This window comes from Gopherus flavomarginatus, chromosome 17 (genome assembly GCF_025201925.1).
Source record: "Gopherus flavomarginatus isolate rGopFla2 chromosome 17, rGopFla2.mat.asm, whole genome shotgun sequence".
Taxonomy (NCBI): domain Eukaryota; kingdom Metazoa; phylum Chordata; order Testudines; family Testudinidae; genus Gopherus; species Gopherus flavomarginatus.
The window spans coordinates 5,833,722-5,849,030 of NC_066633.1; the positions used below are offsets into that span (position 1 = coordinate 5,833,722).

The 15,309-nt window shown below is 42.5% G+C and overlaps 1 protein-coding gene across 6 annotated transcripts in view; it reads right to left on the bottom strand.

Moving 5' to 3' along the window:
- Positions 1 to 6,871: 6,871 nt before the first annotated feature.
- The window catches only part of NACC2 (NACC family member 2), an 89,731-nt gene continuing 81,293 nt past the window's right edge, over positions 6,872 to 15,309 (bottom strand). For all 6 annotated transcript variants that reach the window (XM_050926698.1, XM_050926699.1, XM_050926697.1 and 3 more), the window contains one exon: positions 6,872 to 13,762. In XM_050926698.1, the coding sequence (XP_050782655.1) occupies positions 13,263 to 13,762 (500 nt within the window). In that variant the 3' untranslated portion in view covers positions 6,872 to 13,262. The remainder of the gene's footprint in view (positions 13,763 to 15,309) is intronic.

Genomic DNA, 15,309 nt, shown 5'->3' on the forward strand with positions numbered 1-15,309 from the left:
ACCCAGGTGTGGCTGGTCTTGTAATCAGGGCCAGCTTAGCCTCTGTCTCTCCAGCTCTCAGGCCTCAGAACATTTGCAGAATTAGGGGCTTAGACCAAAAGTAGCGGCCAAAATATTTCTGTAGACACATGTGATACAGTCTGATTGTCATAATCCACACATATTTACTGCATGACCTTCGAGGTAAAACATCACTCAGGCACTGCATGCACTGCTGTAGCTGTGAGCTTCATTGCTACGGCAAATTTAATTAAAGCAGAATTAAAATAACCTCCTAGGAGGCTACCAAAGTATTAGTCTGATAAGAACTCCACCCTTAAAGAGACTGCTAAATTTAGCTCTCAATTTATATTTTGTTTTTAAAAAGACTTGTACAAAACCCTAAGATCAATGGAAACTTTGGAATGGCTTTTCACAATTCCAGCATCAACAGATGTTTTTGTAAACAAATGAATATTTCCTCCGGCATTGTCTGCAACAGTTAGAACCAGAAAATGCAACTGACTATAAACAAAAGTGACACTGACTTCCTCGATTTTCATTGTCATAGCTGATAGAAATGCAAAAAGTAAACAAACAAATGAAACCATGAAAGCTAATGCAATGATTAAGATTCTCGGTTGGTTCAGACTCCATTCTATTCTATTCTATTCTATTCTATTCTTTCTCCCACCACCATGATTGCTGTAATGTCCGAGCACATTCCAGCAGTGCATTAAGCAATGTGACTAACATTTGACACATGTGGTTTGTTCTTTCTCTCGTCCTCTCCCCAGGCGGAGAACTGTGTGTGCAGTGCAGGGTTTTTGTTAAGTCTGGTAATTTTGTTCAATGGGGATGCTGCTCTGTGTCTGTAGCAAAGAAGGCAGATCAGAGAATGTGCTCCTTGCACTTGGAGTGGAAGCAGTGAGGTTTTGAGGCCCTCAGTTCCTGTAGGAGTTTGTTCCATGTGACCCATCTCGAGTCTCTGCTTCTTTACTGAGGCTGCCCGAAGTGTCAAGGTAGGATGAGCAGTGTGGGCAGATATCCATTAGGAAGAGGACTGAGAGCCAACACATTGCACATAGGCCACCTGATAGATGCCAGTTGCTGAGCAGCACCAGCCTGAAAGCCATGAGCACGAGATGATGGTCTCAGCTCCCGTCAATCCCCTCAGCCAGCCAGTTCCACTCCAAAAAATTCCATACAAGGGGTGACATTATCTGATTAAAACATGACCACATAGATCATTGTTGCAACCACTGTAATATATTTGCAGCAAATCTTGCACAAAGGTTGTCAAGTGAGGTGTCTATGAAAAGGTTATGATTTGCTGGTTATGGTTATGCTATCTGTATGCATGTATCATTTTTGTATTTGAAGTTATAGACTTGGATTTCAAATGTTTGCTCCTGGGATAACACCCACAAGGTAGCTAATCAACACATCTTGGAGGGACTATTCAAATTGAGTGGCCAATCAAAAGAACATTCAACTGACAACGGTGGCCAGTGATATACAGGAGATCAGACTACATGATCTAGTGGCCCTTCTGGCCTTAAAGTCTCTGACTCTATGATTAAAGAGTTAAGCTGCACCCACATCCATGAAGCAGATTATTATCCCCATTTTACAGATGGGGAAACTGAGGCATGGAGCTAGGTGCTGTAGAAAACCCTAAGGAAAACACATGGGCCATGGCAAAGCTGGGGACATATCCTTGATCTCCCAACTCCTAATCTTTCACAGCAAGAACATCCTTCATGTCAGCATCGGGTACCCAGCCCTCTGGTTCCCATGCCCAAGGCAGTACGAGGGGGCCTGAGTTGCATTGATAAGTGCCATCAATAGCAGGAATTTCCATTGTGCCACCCATTACTAATAACAATTGCTACAGCCTGCTGCATTTTAATCTGGCATGATATGAATGGGCGATTGTGTACTACCTATGCACTAGGCCAGTGGTTCTCAAACCTGTCCAGACGACTGTACCCCTTTCAGGATTCTGATTTGTCTTGCGTACCCCCAAGTTTCACCACACTTAAAAGCAACTTGCTTACAAAACCAGACATAAAAATACAAAAGTGTCACAGTGCACTGTTACTGACAAATGGCTGACTCTCATTTTTACCATATAATTATAAAATAAATTGATTGGAATATAAATATTGTACTTACATTTCAGTGTCTAGAGAAGTATAAACAAGTCATTGTGTGAAATTTTAGTTTGTACTGACTTTGCTAGTGCTTTCTACGTAGCCTGTTGTAAAACTAGGCAGATCTCTAGATGAGTCGATGTACCCCCTGGAAGACCCCTGTGTACCCCCAGGGGTGCACGGACTAGGCAACTGGACTGAGACACAGCAAATTCATTTCACACAGGTCAAACTGAGCTATTGGCCAGTAAAGGCTTTCTGACACTACCAACCTGGGCCAGATTTTCTGAATTTGGCTCTGTTGTGTTCTCCACCATGTGTAGCTGATCTTGTAAGCGCCTCCCCTGCACATATATCCAGTGTCCGAGACAATGGAGGCATTAAGGGGACTCCAAAAGCTGCTCCTGCCCCAACAAAAGTAATTGAGGTAAAATGTTTCCCATTTTCCTTTATGAATCTGCATGAAGTGCTCAGTGAAGCAAAGAAGCCACATTTTTTGGCTGATGCTGCAGCTTTTTTGACCTCAGCACTTGAATCTGACAAAGAACCAGAGAGCGGGTTTGGGGGGTTGTGACTTCAATGTTTTTTAAATGAGAAAATATTCTGACGCTTAAGTTATTTCCATAGAAACTGCTGCAGCAAATAAAAAAAAGGGATGGTGACGAGATAATCTTCAGTAAAGCCAAGTCTGGAGGAACACTGACCTGACAAATGCTAATTTTTGTGGTGATGTTTCTCACGGCTGGAATCTATATAAAACCACCAAACACGACACATTTATCGGTTCCCACCATGTAGTACACTCACCTCTGTAACTCCTGTAAATGAATCTATAAACCTATTTCCCGGAGGTGGGCACATGTACATACTGAATCCTAAAAGCCCCCCCTGGAAAATACAAAATCTCAGCAGTTGCTAGCAGTGGTACAATTTAAAGTTCAATATTGTAATCACCGCTGCATTGTGGTGCCACAGAGAAGGCATGTGTGGTGCAGATAATCATGGCAAACAACTCCAGAAGCAGATAGCAAAGAGAGTGACCTAATTCAGGAAGGATGCGTTACCCAGAAGCCACTCTTTCTGTTGTGAGTTATAGCAGTATTGCATTTCTACTCCTTTCCATCAGAGGTACTTTAGAAACAAACCTCAAACACCCTGTTTGAAAGGAAGAATCACAGATGAGTAAACTGAGGCACACAGAGGTTACCAGGCACACACTGAATCAGTGGCAGATTCGGGAGGGAGGCAGAGAGCAGCTATAAGGAAAAATACCAACTTTTTCTCCAGTAGCGCTGGGAAGAAATCTAGGGAAAGCAGCAGAGAGCAGGACACAGGGAGCAACATGAAAGAAAAATGAAGTTAGCGAGACCTCAGAATGTCCTGAAAACTCTTCCCCAGGAGAATTCCTCAGCTGCCCTCCCTGGTGTTGGTCTAAGCTGTTCGAATGCCCAATGATATGGCTCTCCATCTCCTTCCAAGCCCCTATGCATTTCTATGGCAACCCTTTCAGTTACCTCCCACTGGACGGTACATCACTCCCAAACAGGCCGGCGGGATGATGCGAGATGCACCCTGCAAAGGCTCTGTCATATCAGGACCCATAAGATTTGCTCCAATGTGCGTCGGGTAGTAAACTGCCCATCAGCATGTCTATGCTGGATGCTGGTTGGGTAAGACGGAGCAGAATTTGAGTTTGCTATGGTGGGCAAAGGGAGACAGCTGCCAGGTTACACAGCATTAATGCTTCACTTTCAGAGGCTGAATGGAACATCTCACTAGCACATTTGATTCACTGGAAAATACTCTCTTCTACGGGGACTGAAGGTGGAACCCATTCACTTTCAGAAGAGATCGGAGGAGAGTATCAACAGCTAAATTGTGAGCCATAGAAGAGGGAGCCAGTGGAGGGATTCAAAGAGGGGGTGACATGGTCAAAGCGACAGACTAGGAAAACGATCTCTCCTGTGTGTGAAATTCACCCATGTAAGCCCTATTTTGAGGGCTGATGTGGTGCTCACACCTTATATTGGTGCTCTGTGCAAAAGTGAGTTTCATCCAGAATGTGAGGTGCATGACAGGCTCTGCCCCCTCTTCCCTGACAGGTTTTGAAAGCAGGCGGGAGTAAAGATGATCTTACCAAGCTACACACTGTCCCGAAAGAAACTAGATGAAAGTGTGTGTTCTAGGAGGCAGATCTCGCATGCCCCTGCAGAATGCAGCTCCTGAGATGTGATTTACCGTCTTCTCATACAGCTGGAGGCAGAGGGCAGGGCATTCAATGCCTAAAAGCCTCATGACCATGCAGACTTCCTCCAAGACAAATTCGTTCTCTTCTCCTCCAGTTCCGCCACCCTCCTTGCCAAACAGCATTATTTCTCCAGCATTATAGACTCCCATGACCACAGTCCCAGCTGGTTATTTTCTATCTTTGAATCTCTCCATAAGCCCAGCCACATGGAGAGGGGGTAGACACGCCCCCTTCTAAATTTGCCAGGCTCTGTTACTCATACAAAATACCAACTCTTGGGTCCTTATGGATAAGAGACGCTCCTGGAGTGCCACTACCTGCTCAGTACTTTAATGAATGAAACCTTTTTTGCTTTCAATGTAAGCTCAGCTGTATGGTGGGAAAAGCTTTGATTTGTTTTGTTCAGCTTTCCCATATTGCTGTCTCCTATCCATTTATCTTAGTTTTATCCTACTGCCCATCACCATGGTATCTGGGTACCTTCCGTGGAAAGCCAATGGCATTACCAAAGCCTGGAGCACTTCTCTTTTTGATTTTTTAGATTATATTAATTTCCTTAATTTAATTTATTCATTTCGGGGTGGTTGGGGGACTTCATTGTGCACACTCTCAGTTCTGTGCACGCTGGGGATGTCTTTTGGCTCATTCTTTGGCAAATGAAGATGGATGGTACCATTAACATGTTATTCTAATAACTCATTCACATTACGGGACAAGGAATGGCAGATATGGTATGCAACGTGCATATTCATCTGAATTTGCTATTGGAACAAGAGAGGAGATAAATCTGTGATAGAGCCAGCAACACGTCGGACAAGTGCAATGGAGTTCAATTTACTGGTAGGAGGAAGCAGAGTGTGTGTACACTGCTCTATACATCATGTGAGCCCTGTACCCCATGGGCCAATGGAAGCTTCAGCTGCTGCTGAAGTGGTGAAAGATCTGGGCACGGTTTGCGATCAGCTAATGTTATCCATTTACCTGTCTGTGCAGTACAAAAACAAGCCTCAGAGGCTCTATGAAGCAAAAGCACCTGAATTGTCTGACTCCTTTGTGCGTATGCAAGGAAAGACTGACCTTTTATTGATAATCTCTCCATATAAACTGACTGGGAACGCAGATCAGCCCACGAGCCTAGCCTCCATTGCATACTTGTTACAAACAAGCGCCTTTGTGCTTTCTCCCACGCTGCCCCTCATGTTCGGGAGGAGCTCCTCGTAAACATCAGGAAGGCTACCTCTACATTCACCTTCAAATCGCGCCTTAAAACTCCCCTTTGCTGTGTTGCCTACTTCACACGTGACATGTAGACTGCTTGCATGCACGCTCGATTGTGCTGACCAATATTTTCTCATTGTCTTCTTGTACTCTCCCCTCCCCGCCCCCACCTGCGTGTGTCCATTTGTTGTATCTGGTCCTATACTTTGTAATCTCTTTGGGGGCACGAACTGCCCTATTTAACCGAGTGTGTACAGCGCTGAGCACAGTGGGGTCCTGCTACAAGACTGGGGCTCCCAGACTGTACAATACAAATAATAAATACTAACACCACGGGAGTGTATCCAGAAATGTGATTCACACCAGGCTACTTTTGGAAATGTCTAGCTAGGATTTCAGAGTATTCATGTAATACTCCATGGAACTTTTTTGCACTTTTTTTTTTCTATTAGTACTATACCAATAGAACCTATTTACCTACCAGCTGTGCTGAATTCGATACTGTAATGTCCATTTTAAAAAATAAAACACGCAGCCAACACTATATACACAGCTGTCGCAGGCCTTTACGGAGCAACGTTAGTCATCTCTGCTCAAACCTTCTGACACCCTTCTTGTTGGCCAGTTGCCTCCTGGCAAACAATCAGTTAAACAAGCCTACAAACACCCATCCACATAGGCCTGCATAGTGCAAAGCAGGTCTGAGACACTCACTCAAATGCAGAACTCTATAAAATTCCCGTGGGCCCACAGCAATGCTAGATTGTAGACATTTGGGATTGTTGTAACTTCATGCCATTAGCTGTCATTGCCTTTGTAAAGGCAACATACAGTTTTCTGTTTTTTTAATTCTAAGAATGGACCATTTAGATGAGTATTTGGCATATTACAAGAACCGGGCAGAGATTAGACTGTAGAACTGTTTTTCTTACTGCAGGTTTTATGGGATGGATACAAAGTCAATGGGAATCTTTCCATTGACTTCAATGGATTTGCATCAGACACTTATACCCAGGCATAGAAAACCGGCAGTCATTTTGCTGCTCTTCCACTATGTCTGTACTTGATTCGCTCTAACCCCCCTCCCTGCCTCTCAGCGCAAGATCTGTCATTTTTTTCAAAGCCAAAATTCATAAAAAACCATCGTGCCGCCTCATCCACTCACCAGAGACTTCTCATCTCTCTACCGCCAAGCCGCCCACTCATGATTATGAACCGTCGTCGGGGTCCACATTCCAAATGGGGCAGGGGAAATAAGGCACACAAGAGCTTTTAATTTAATTTACTTTATTATTTTGTAAATGTGAATTTTACAATTAATGATCACATCTGATTCTTTTTTTTTAATGGATTTCTCATCATATGAAAACAGCTATGAGCACACTCCGAACTCTTGGGGTTTATTTATCTTTTTAGTTACTGATATATTGTGTCAGCCATGGCTACGAAATAACAGTCTTAACTCTACGGAGTAACAGCACATAAATACTAGTGAATAATGCACAATTTAAAAAAGCTAGCGTCTTTCGTGGCTGAGAGCTGAGAAACATAACTCAGTGGTACTGTGAAATTTTTCTTACAGCACAGAAAGGTTTTTTTGTGTGTGTGTTTTTTTTTAACAGTCATGAATTACAGTACTACTTAATACCCTATACAGACTCCTTAAAAACAACCTTGTACTTTGTCTTTTTTCCAAACATTCTGTCCAAAGGATTAATGTTCTATTTGAATCAAGTGCCATCCAAATGTTCAAGTAAAAAATATTTATACATTTATACTTAGGGTTTTTTTTGTTTTGTTTTTTTTGTCTGCTAAAAATAGTATTGCAAGTTTTGGCTTTTATTTTGACATAAAAATCACAATCCTGTGCAAAATGCTTAGAATGGAAGAAACTGATCAGAACACTTGAAGATTTTCCAATTTGAGTGCTTTAGACTTCAACGTTTTTTTTTATCTTTACTTTTTTTTTAAACCCTCATTTTTATAACCATCTCGAAGCAAGCCTGAATATCTTGGGCATGGTAATAATCATGTCTGGAGCTTGCTTGTTGACATAATGACGAATTTATACAGCAGAAACACTTTGAAACAGTAGTTGAAGCCCAAGACAGCTATGAACTCTCAATTTTCTGTTTAGAATTTACTGCCAGTAGAAGCAAACAGGGGTTGTCTATAAGTTTTCAGTTGGTTAATGGGCCATACACCCTTCTCCACTTGCAGCAAGATATTTCCATAAAAATAAGCAATCTGAACAAAACCTTAGCAGTAAAATGACTGAGAAAATGCATCAGTCCTTTGCAGAATACCATGTCTAGAATGCTATGATCCTTTAAACATGTGTTAAATAGGGAACAATTCCAGTTTTGTGTTGCTGTTAAGAAAAGACTGTAATAAGATGAGCTTAACCCTTTGTTTCTCTTTCCATATTAAAGCACTGCACTATGCAAGAGAATGAATAAGAGGAAAGAGAAAGATTAAAGTGTATGCAATTGAGCGTGAATCCACTGGGAATTTAGAAAGCAATAATTCTAGCCCCCTTACGAGAGTCTTCAGTATGAACAGACTGAAAAAAGGTTACACTCGCTAAGGAAGCGTCAAAGCAAACAGTTCAAACACATGGCAAAATGGACCCACTTTTCACTTTTTGAGAATCTAAGGTGAATTTCTTCATGAGTTTTTCCCCCTCTCCTCCAGGAAGTAAAGAGGAGCATTCTTAGGAAAACACAGTGGGCCTGATTTTCTTCTCACTTTCATTGGACTTCCACCAATGCAACTCCACTGACCTTAGTGGAGTTACTACTGATTTACACCAGCATATATGAGGAGATCAGGTCCAGAAAGACTGGGCAACCTCCAATAAATGGAAGGCTTGGCTTTGATTCAACCCTGCAGTAAGAAGATGCCTATCAGTTTGTGAAACCCCATCCCATGTTGGTAACATTTTCGTTACAAATCTTAGCTAAAACTGGAATCGCACAGTATTAACACAGGATGGACAGAGAGACAGTAGAAGGTCATGCTACCCCTCTACACAGCAACTGTAATCAGGACATTGTTCTTTAATTTGAGCTAGCGAGGAGGAGAGAGTCCGGGTTCTACACCATATGGCAACTGCATATAACTTGTAAGCTTAAATGCCATTCAGTTTTTTCAAAAGGTGCTTGATATAACTTTAGATATATAATATACATGTAATATTGCTAATAGTCAAGCATATGAATAAAGGTGCAGACATACCATAAATACTGATGCTTCGATTTGTACTACCAGATCTAAATGAATGCAGTTTCATATTCACATTATAAAGCAGCCCCAAATTCTATGATTTAAAAGGTGTCGTAAACAAAGAGGAGGGAGGATTTGGTTATGATCTGATTTTCTTAATCTGTTTTCCTGGGAAAAAATGATCAAAAAATTCTAAGGCACTCAGGAAAGCCCCATACAATCAATGGACTGCTCTGTTATCACTTTACATTCAGTATTTTAAAGGGATTATTTCCCCCTCAAAGAATACAATCATCATCCATATACATTTTCAAACATATCATTAATCCTCCACACACAGGAAACATTAGTGCAAAATGCTTGCCCTCATCTACCAGACAAGGAAAAAACCCTCCACCCTTCACATTTTAAAAGTTTGCCTTTCTAATTAAAAAAAATAAAAATAAAAAATAAAAGAAATTACAGGAAGTTGTGCTAGATATAAAAATATATATTTTTTCACTGTGCAACTTGACTCTCTTCAGATTCTCTGTCCTAAGCCATTCGATATCATTCAAGCACTTCTGCTGCTAACTCAGTCTAGGGTCTCCCAGTTCAGGGCATTAGGTGCATTTATTTTGCAGTTAGGTTGGTCCAGAGAAGCTTTAGCCAACTGTGAATCTCAGTTGGAGGGTTCAGTAAATTTACTAAACACTAAAAGTGCCACACAAAAGAAGGCGGGATTTTTAGTATCATTTTGAAAAAATACATAAAGGGATAGTCAGTACTTAAACTGTCACTGATTATAGGACTGACCTCCCCAGGGGCATGTATGTAAAGCAGAGACTTAAATCTTGTATCTCTATTTCCCAGCTCATTGAATCTCAGACTTAGGAAAGTTGCTGACTTGCAATGAACTCTGCCAAGTAGCTGAAGGATTTGCAGTGAGAACGCTAGCTCACTGAGAACGCTGCTGACCCACCAAGCCTCATTTCATATGGGATGCGCTACCATGAGGTTTGGGTCAGTCTATTCGAGACAGATTCCCAGCATTTATCTGGGGTGACAGTGAAATGGCTAAAGAACTGGACCAGTCAATTCCCTGAAAAAAGCAGCCCCGGGCAAGTCTAGTTCCATGGTCCCTAATAAGATTTGTTCCTAGGGCCATATCTTGACAAGTGGCACCTAAGCACTAGTCTACTATGCAGCTCAGAAGGTGCACACTCTGTCTGATATTCTGCCAGCCACCTGGACAAACCATGCAAACAGGGCACAGGGCGAGCTCTGGGCACCGCATGTAGGAGAGAGCGGGCATTTCAAACATAGCAAGAGGAAAATTTTCATTTGCAGAGGTGGGCAAAGTAAAAATATGGCCCACAAATGCCCTACTCTTTAATACACCCAAACAATACCCACTCAGCCACACAACTTTGCATAGGTCTTAAGGGCACCAATCCATGTGACCGGGGAGGGCAGAATACCAGCTCAGTTACATCTCAAGAGAGCCAGATTCAAATCATACAAAACTGAGAGCTACACAAGATGTAAGGTAGAATAGACCCGGCGGTGTATTTTATTCAGGGCAAATCGAGAAGAAGGTTGGAACACCTTAAGTCTTGGAGAACTTTGCTAGTAAGATGCAAACAGCTTCAAGTATTGAAGAAAAAAATTGCCAAAGGCTGGGTCACACCCTTTCCCCGCTTTTACATGGTGAGAGGAGTAAACCCCTGAGCAAAGCGCTGTCTGTGAATTCAGTTACCATAAACAACTAATAGCCTTTGTAGACGACTATTTGTGCACTTTGCACTTGTTCATAGTTTCAAACTTTGTTTTTACAAGGAATTGTAAATAACTTTAAAGCAGGCATTTTAGTCACAGTAAAAACAAATGAAAACAAACAAAAACAAGCCGTATTTAGCTTTCATATCACTCCCCCTCCCCCCGAATCTTAAAAGCATTCCAAACTCAGCATTATAAAGCACCAGCTTCATGCCGACCAGCACCTGGTATTTCCCTTTTCTACATACATCACGGTCTCCATGCTGGCTCTCAGCACATACTCACAGTCTCCCTGACTCCCATCCAGGTAACCTTGCAATCCTCTCTCGCCTCTGCAAGTAGTACAAACTTAATAATGGAACTCACGTAAGCAGCTCCGTAATGAGAAGCACAATTTGGGAACTGCGTGCCATGCTTTGCACTCTGTATGTTTTCAGAAGTTCTGGGGATGTCGTTACTTTCCAGAAAAGTTTACTGTCACTTTGGGGATTTTCTCATCTAGTCTGACCTTCGGTTTCAAAAATGAAAGCACTGAGAAGTCAACAGAGAGAGAGCACACGTCCAGCCACAGCTCTGGAGGACAAACTTGCATTACGACTTGCGCATATACCTGTATACATACCAGATGCCCTTTCACTTAGCACACGCCTTTAACAGTCAGCTGTAACACAGTGTGTGTTATTGCATAATAATGCATGCCTAAATGTCTTGTTAGACACAGGGCCAAGAAGGCAAAGTGCCATAAAATGTACCCAGAAGGGCATCGAAAGGATTTCTTTTATAAGTGATCAAATATTTCCCCTGGAGTCTCCTTCCATGAAGAGGTATTTGGAGTGAGAGGGTAGAAAGAAAAAGTACTTCATGGAAGGACAGAACCAAAAATTATGAAAACAAATCTGATTTTTCCCTTTGTATTTAATGTACTTTAAAAGTTAGAAACACAGGGCAGGTTACAGGCCTCTATAGGAGCTTACAGACTGTGGCAGCTGTCAAGGAAACCAAGCGTTTCAGCCTAGGCCAGTTTGATTTTGCCAGACATCTCTGGAGGAAGAGTTGCTATTTCAAGCAAGTCTGGTCTCTTTGGAGCAAAGTTTTCTGTGGTTCAGAGTAAAAAGAGTGAGGTGGCTTTCTGTCCCAGCTGCCAGTAATACTGCTTTTGGAGCGGCTGAATGCATCCTCACAAGCTGACAACTCAACTGCATTCTGGCGTGTGGCTTGGAGAAAACTAGTTTCCTGAAAGCTAGGACTTTTGTCTCCTGCAGGGCCCAGTTACATTTTAAAAGGGGTGACGGGTGGGTGGGTGCTGGGGGAATCTTAATTTTATTTTACCCTATCATGTGCACCTCAGTGTGAGGGAGGCTGTGCTCAATGGTGCATTCCAACCAGTGGAGAGCTGTTATTAGTGCATGCCAACAAGTTAAATCAGATCACTCCCTCACGCCAGGTCACGTAACAAGCACACCACTGGAAACTATGTTCATTCAAACCATTACCAGGTACAGCTGAATTCTCACTGAGGCTAACTCCATCTGCCTGCTACACTTGCTTCCAAGTATCATTCCCCCACAACCTGTGCCTATACCTTTTTTAAGGAAAAACAATGACGTATCTATCTATATCTAGATCTGTTTTCCTATTTCTGCAGTTCAGTTTCTCTCTGAAACTGTTACAATCTGTCTCAGCAACTGGACTGAAATTAAATATTAAGGAGTATTAGCCTAGTAAAGAGGTGGCCAAGGGGTTGCCCGGCAAGTGGGCCAGTCGAGTGACTGTTTGCTCTCATCACTGCCACACAATGGAAGAGGTGTCAGGAGGAGGTAAGGTTGTAGAAGCTGATTCAATCAAGAAGGTCAGTGATATACAGCTACACCACGTCCTGGGGGGAAAGGAGGAGCAGCTCCAGGAGAGAGACACAGCAGTCATACTGCAGGAGAATAACACGCCCAGGGTCTCAATCTGCAATTACCACGCAGTCCTCTCAACTCATACAAATATAAAATAAAAGGTGTGGCCACTCCTATCCTATAGCAACTAAAACCAACAACAAATCAGCGGACAGACACCGAAGAGCCCTCCGACCTTGGTTACAGCCTCACACTTAGTAACACTAATGTTAAGGATCTGTTCTCTGATCATTTAACAAGAGCCTTTTTTTTTTTCCAAGCAATTCCCCACCCTACCCGGCCTTGTTAGGGCCAATTGTACAAAAATGACTAAGTCAGATGACTTCTACCTTAACACATCTTTCTTTCCTGTTAAGTGACGGTAAAACTTTCTCTGGAGGAAGAAGTTAATGATGGCTTTACTTTGGAGCTGAATAATGCATGGGGTGGTGATGATGCGGTGCAGCAGCAGGGAGTGTCAAGTTTTTTCCTGCCCTTCTTAAAAAAAAAAAAAAAAAAAAGCTACAATCTTATAGGCTAATCTCAGGAATATCAAAAAGGAGCCCAATATTTGTTTTCAGTAGGTCGCCATAGACCTAGTCATTTACAGTGTAACGAATGCAATTATTTCCTTCATAAATTTTAAATACAAGCAGAATAAAAATCACATTTTTTTCAGGCAACAGTAGCAGTTCAGTAGGTAAGTGGCTTGATCACATTTTTTTGTATTAGTAATGCATGCAAGCAGCTTTAGTATTACGGATCCCTTATAGGTCACAAAATGTTTTCTCTCTTTTATAAAGTCCCTCCATAAGTACCATCTTGTCTTCTCACTGGAGTTTCTGGCCGACTAGTGGAGCCGGCACCTTGTTCGAAAGGTTGTGGAGTGCTTTGGGTATCTGACGCCATGGCATCTGTTCCAGCTGCCTCCTGTATAACAGAGCCAGCCCCTTCGGCATCCTCACTCTGTTCAAATGATTGGTTGGATCCATTGCTTAAGTCGACATTTACTGTGTTAGTTCTCAAAGCTACTATAGTTCCCGAATCACTCCTCCTTTCTGCATAGATTCGCTGCTCAAAGACTTGAGCGGTGCTGGGCTGGAATTCCGGATCCAGGGGGACACTGTTTGTTGTGGAGCCCATGACTGTGCGGTACATCTCCATCCCTTCCGGCAACATGGACTTAATCTTCGGAAGCCAGCGCTTGCGGACTCGTCGGGCGTTGGTGCACATATCGGCTGCAATAACATTCATCTCGCTTTCCTTAAAGCTTGGGGCAAAATTCTGACAATACACTGCAAAGACAGGGATACATTTCACTGAGAACTGCTACATACGCAACACAAAGAAGTTTGTGTGATCAGAGCCTTTGTCCCATCTCAGCGCTGTACACAAGACATCAGTAACATGCAGCTATGGTTATCTCTGACAGAAAACATACAGTTCTATCACAAGAACATAATTGTTATATTATATGAGACCACTGGTTCATCTAATCCAATATCCTGTTTCCAGTAGTTGTACCAGATGCTATAGAGGAAGGTACAAGAAATCCCTTTATGGACAATTATGGGACAACTTATCCATAGAGGAAGTTTATTGCTAAAACCCAGGCAGTTACCCGCTGGCTTACACTGAAACACGGGAGTTTGTATTCCGGATGGTATCACTACTATCCAATAGGCAAGTCCTTGCCTTAAATTGCTCCCAAATTTTCTAGTAGGATTTTACTAGACATTTATTTAGAGGTAAATCATCACTAAACCTGTTGTGGGGAGAAGGAGCGAGTTCTGCAGCAGTGCTGAATGGGATGTTATCAGGACAGTAAAGGTACACATCAGTGTCTGTATCAGGACTGGGAGTGGCTGGGTCATTACACAAATTGAATCTATTTCCCCATGCTAAGTATCCTCACACCTTTTTGTCAACTGTCTGAAATGGGCCATCTTGATTATCACTACAAAAGGTTTTTTTCTCCTGCTGATAATAGCTCATCTTAATTAATTAGCCTCTTAGAGTTGGTACGGCAACTTCCACCTTTTCATGTTCTCTGTCTGTATATATATCTTCTTACTGTATGTTCCATTCTATGCATCTGATGAAGTGGGCTGTAGCCCACGAAAGCTTATGCTCAGATAAATGTGTTAGTCTCTAAGGGTACATCTACACTACTCGATCTATCGGGAATCCATTTATCACGTGTAGTGTAGACGTGATAAATCGATCCCCGATCGCTCTCCTGTCGACTGCTGAACTCCAGCTTGGCAAGAGGCGGAAGCAAAGTCAATGGGGGAGCCGCGGCCATTGATTGAGCGCTGCGAGGGAGCGAAGTAAGCAATTTTAATTCGATGTAAGATACGTCAACTTCAGCTATGCAATTCTCATAGCTGAAGTTGCGTATCTTAGATCGATTCCCCACCGTGTACACCCGGCCTAAGGTGCCACAAGTACTCCTGTAGTTCTTGGCGGTCACTTCATTGAGATCTCACTGTATATTTGGAGTATTCAACTCATTCCTTCATTTAACTATCAGTAATTAAATGGGTAACATACAGATTTAAAACCTCAGGATTTTTCTGGACATAAGGTCTTGCCCTATTGTCCGCAATCCATTTGGCCCTGTACTATCATTTCAGGGCATCCATGGCTATCAAAATTCCTGTGGAAAGTGCTGTCATCTCCAACAGCAGTAGTGGAGGATGCCCAGTGCTACTTGGGGGGTGCCCAGCACCTTGCAAGACTGAGCCATTAGTAGGAAAGCTCTTCCTTCTCAGGGACTTGGGCTTTGCTTTGTAAAGCACCACGAACCATCTGTTGCTCAGGTAATAAATAATGCAGTCCA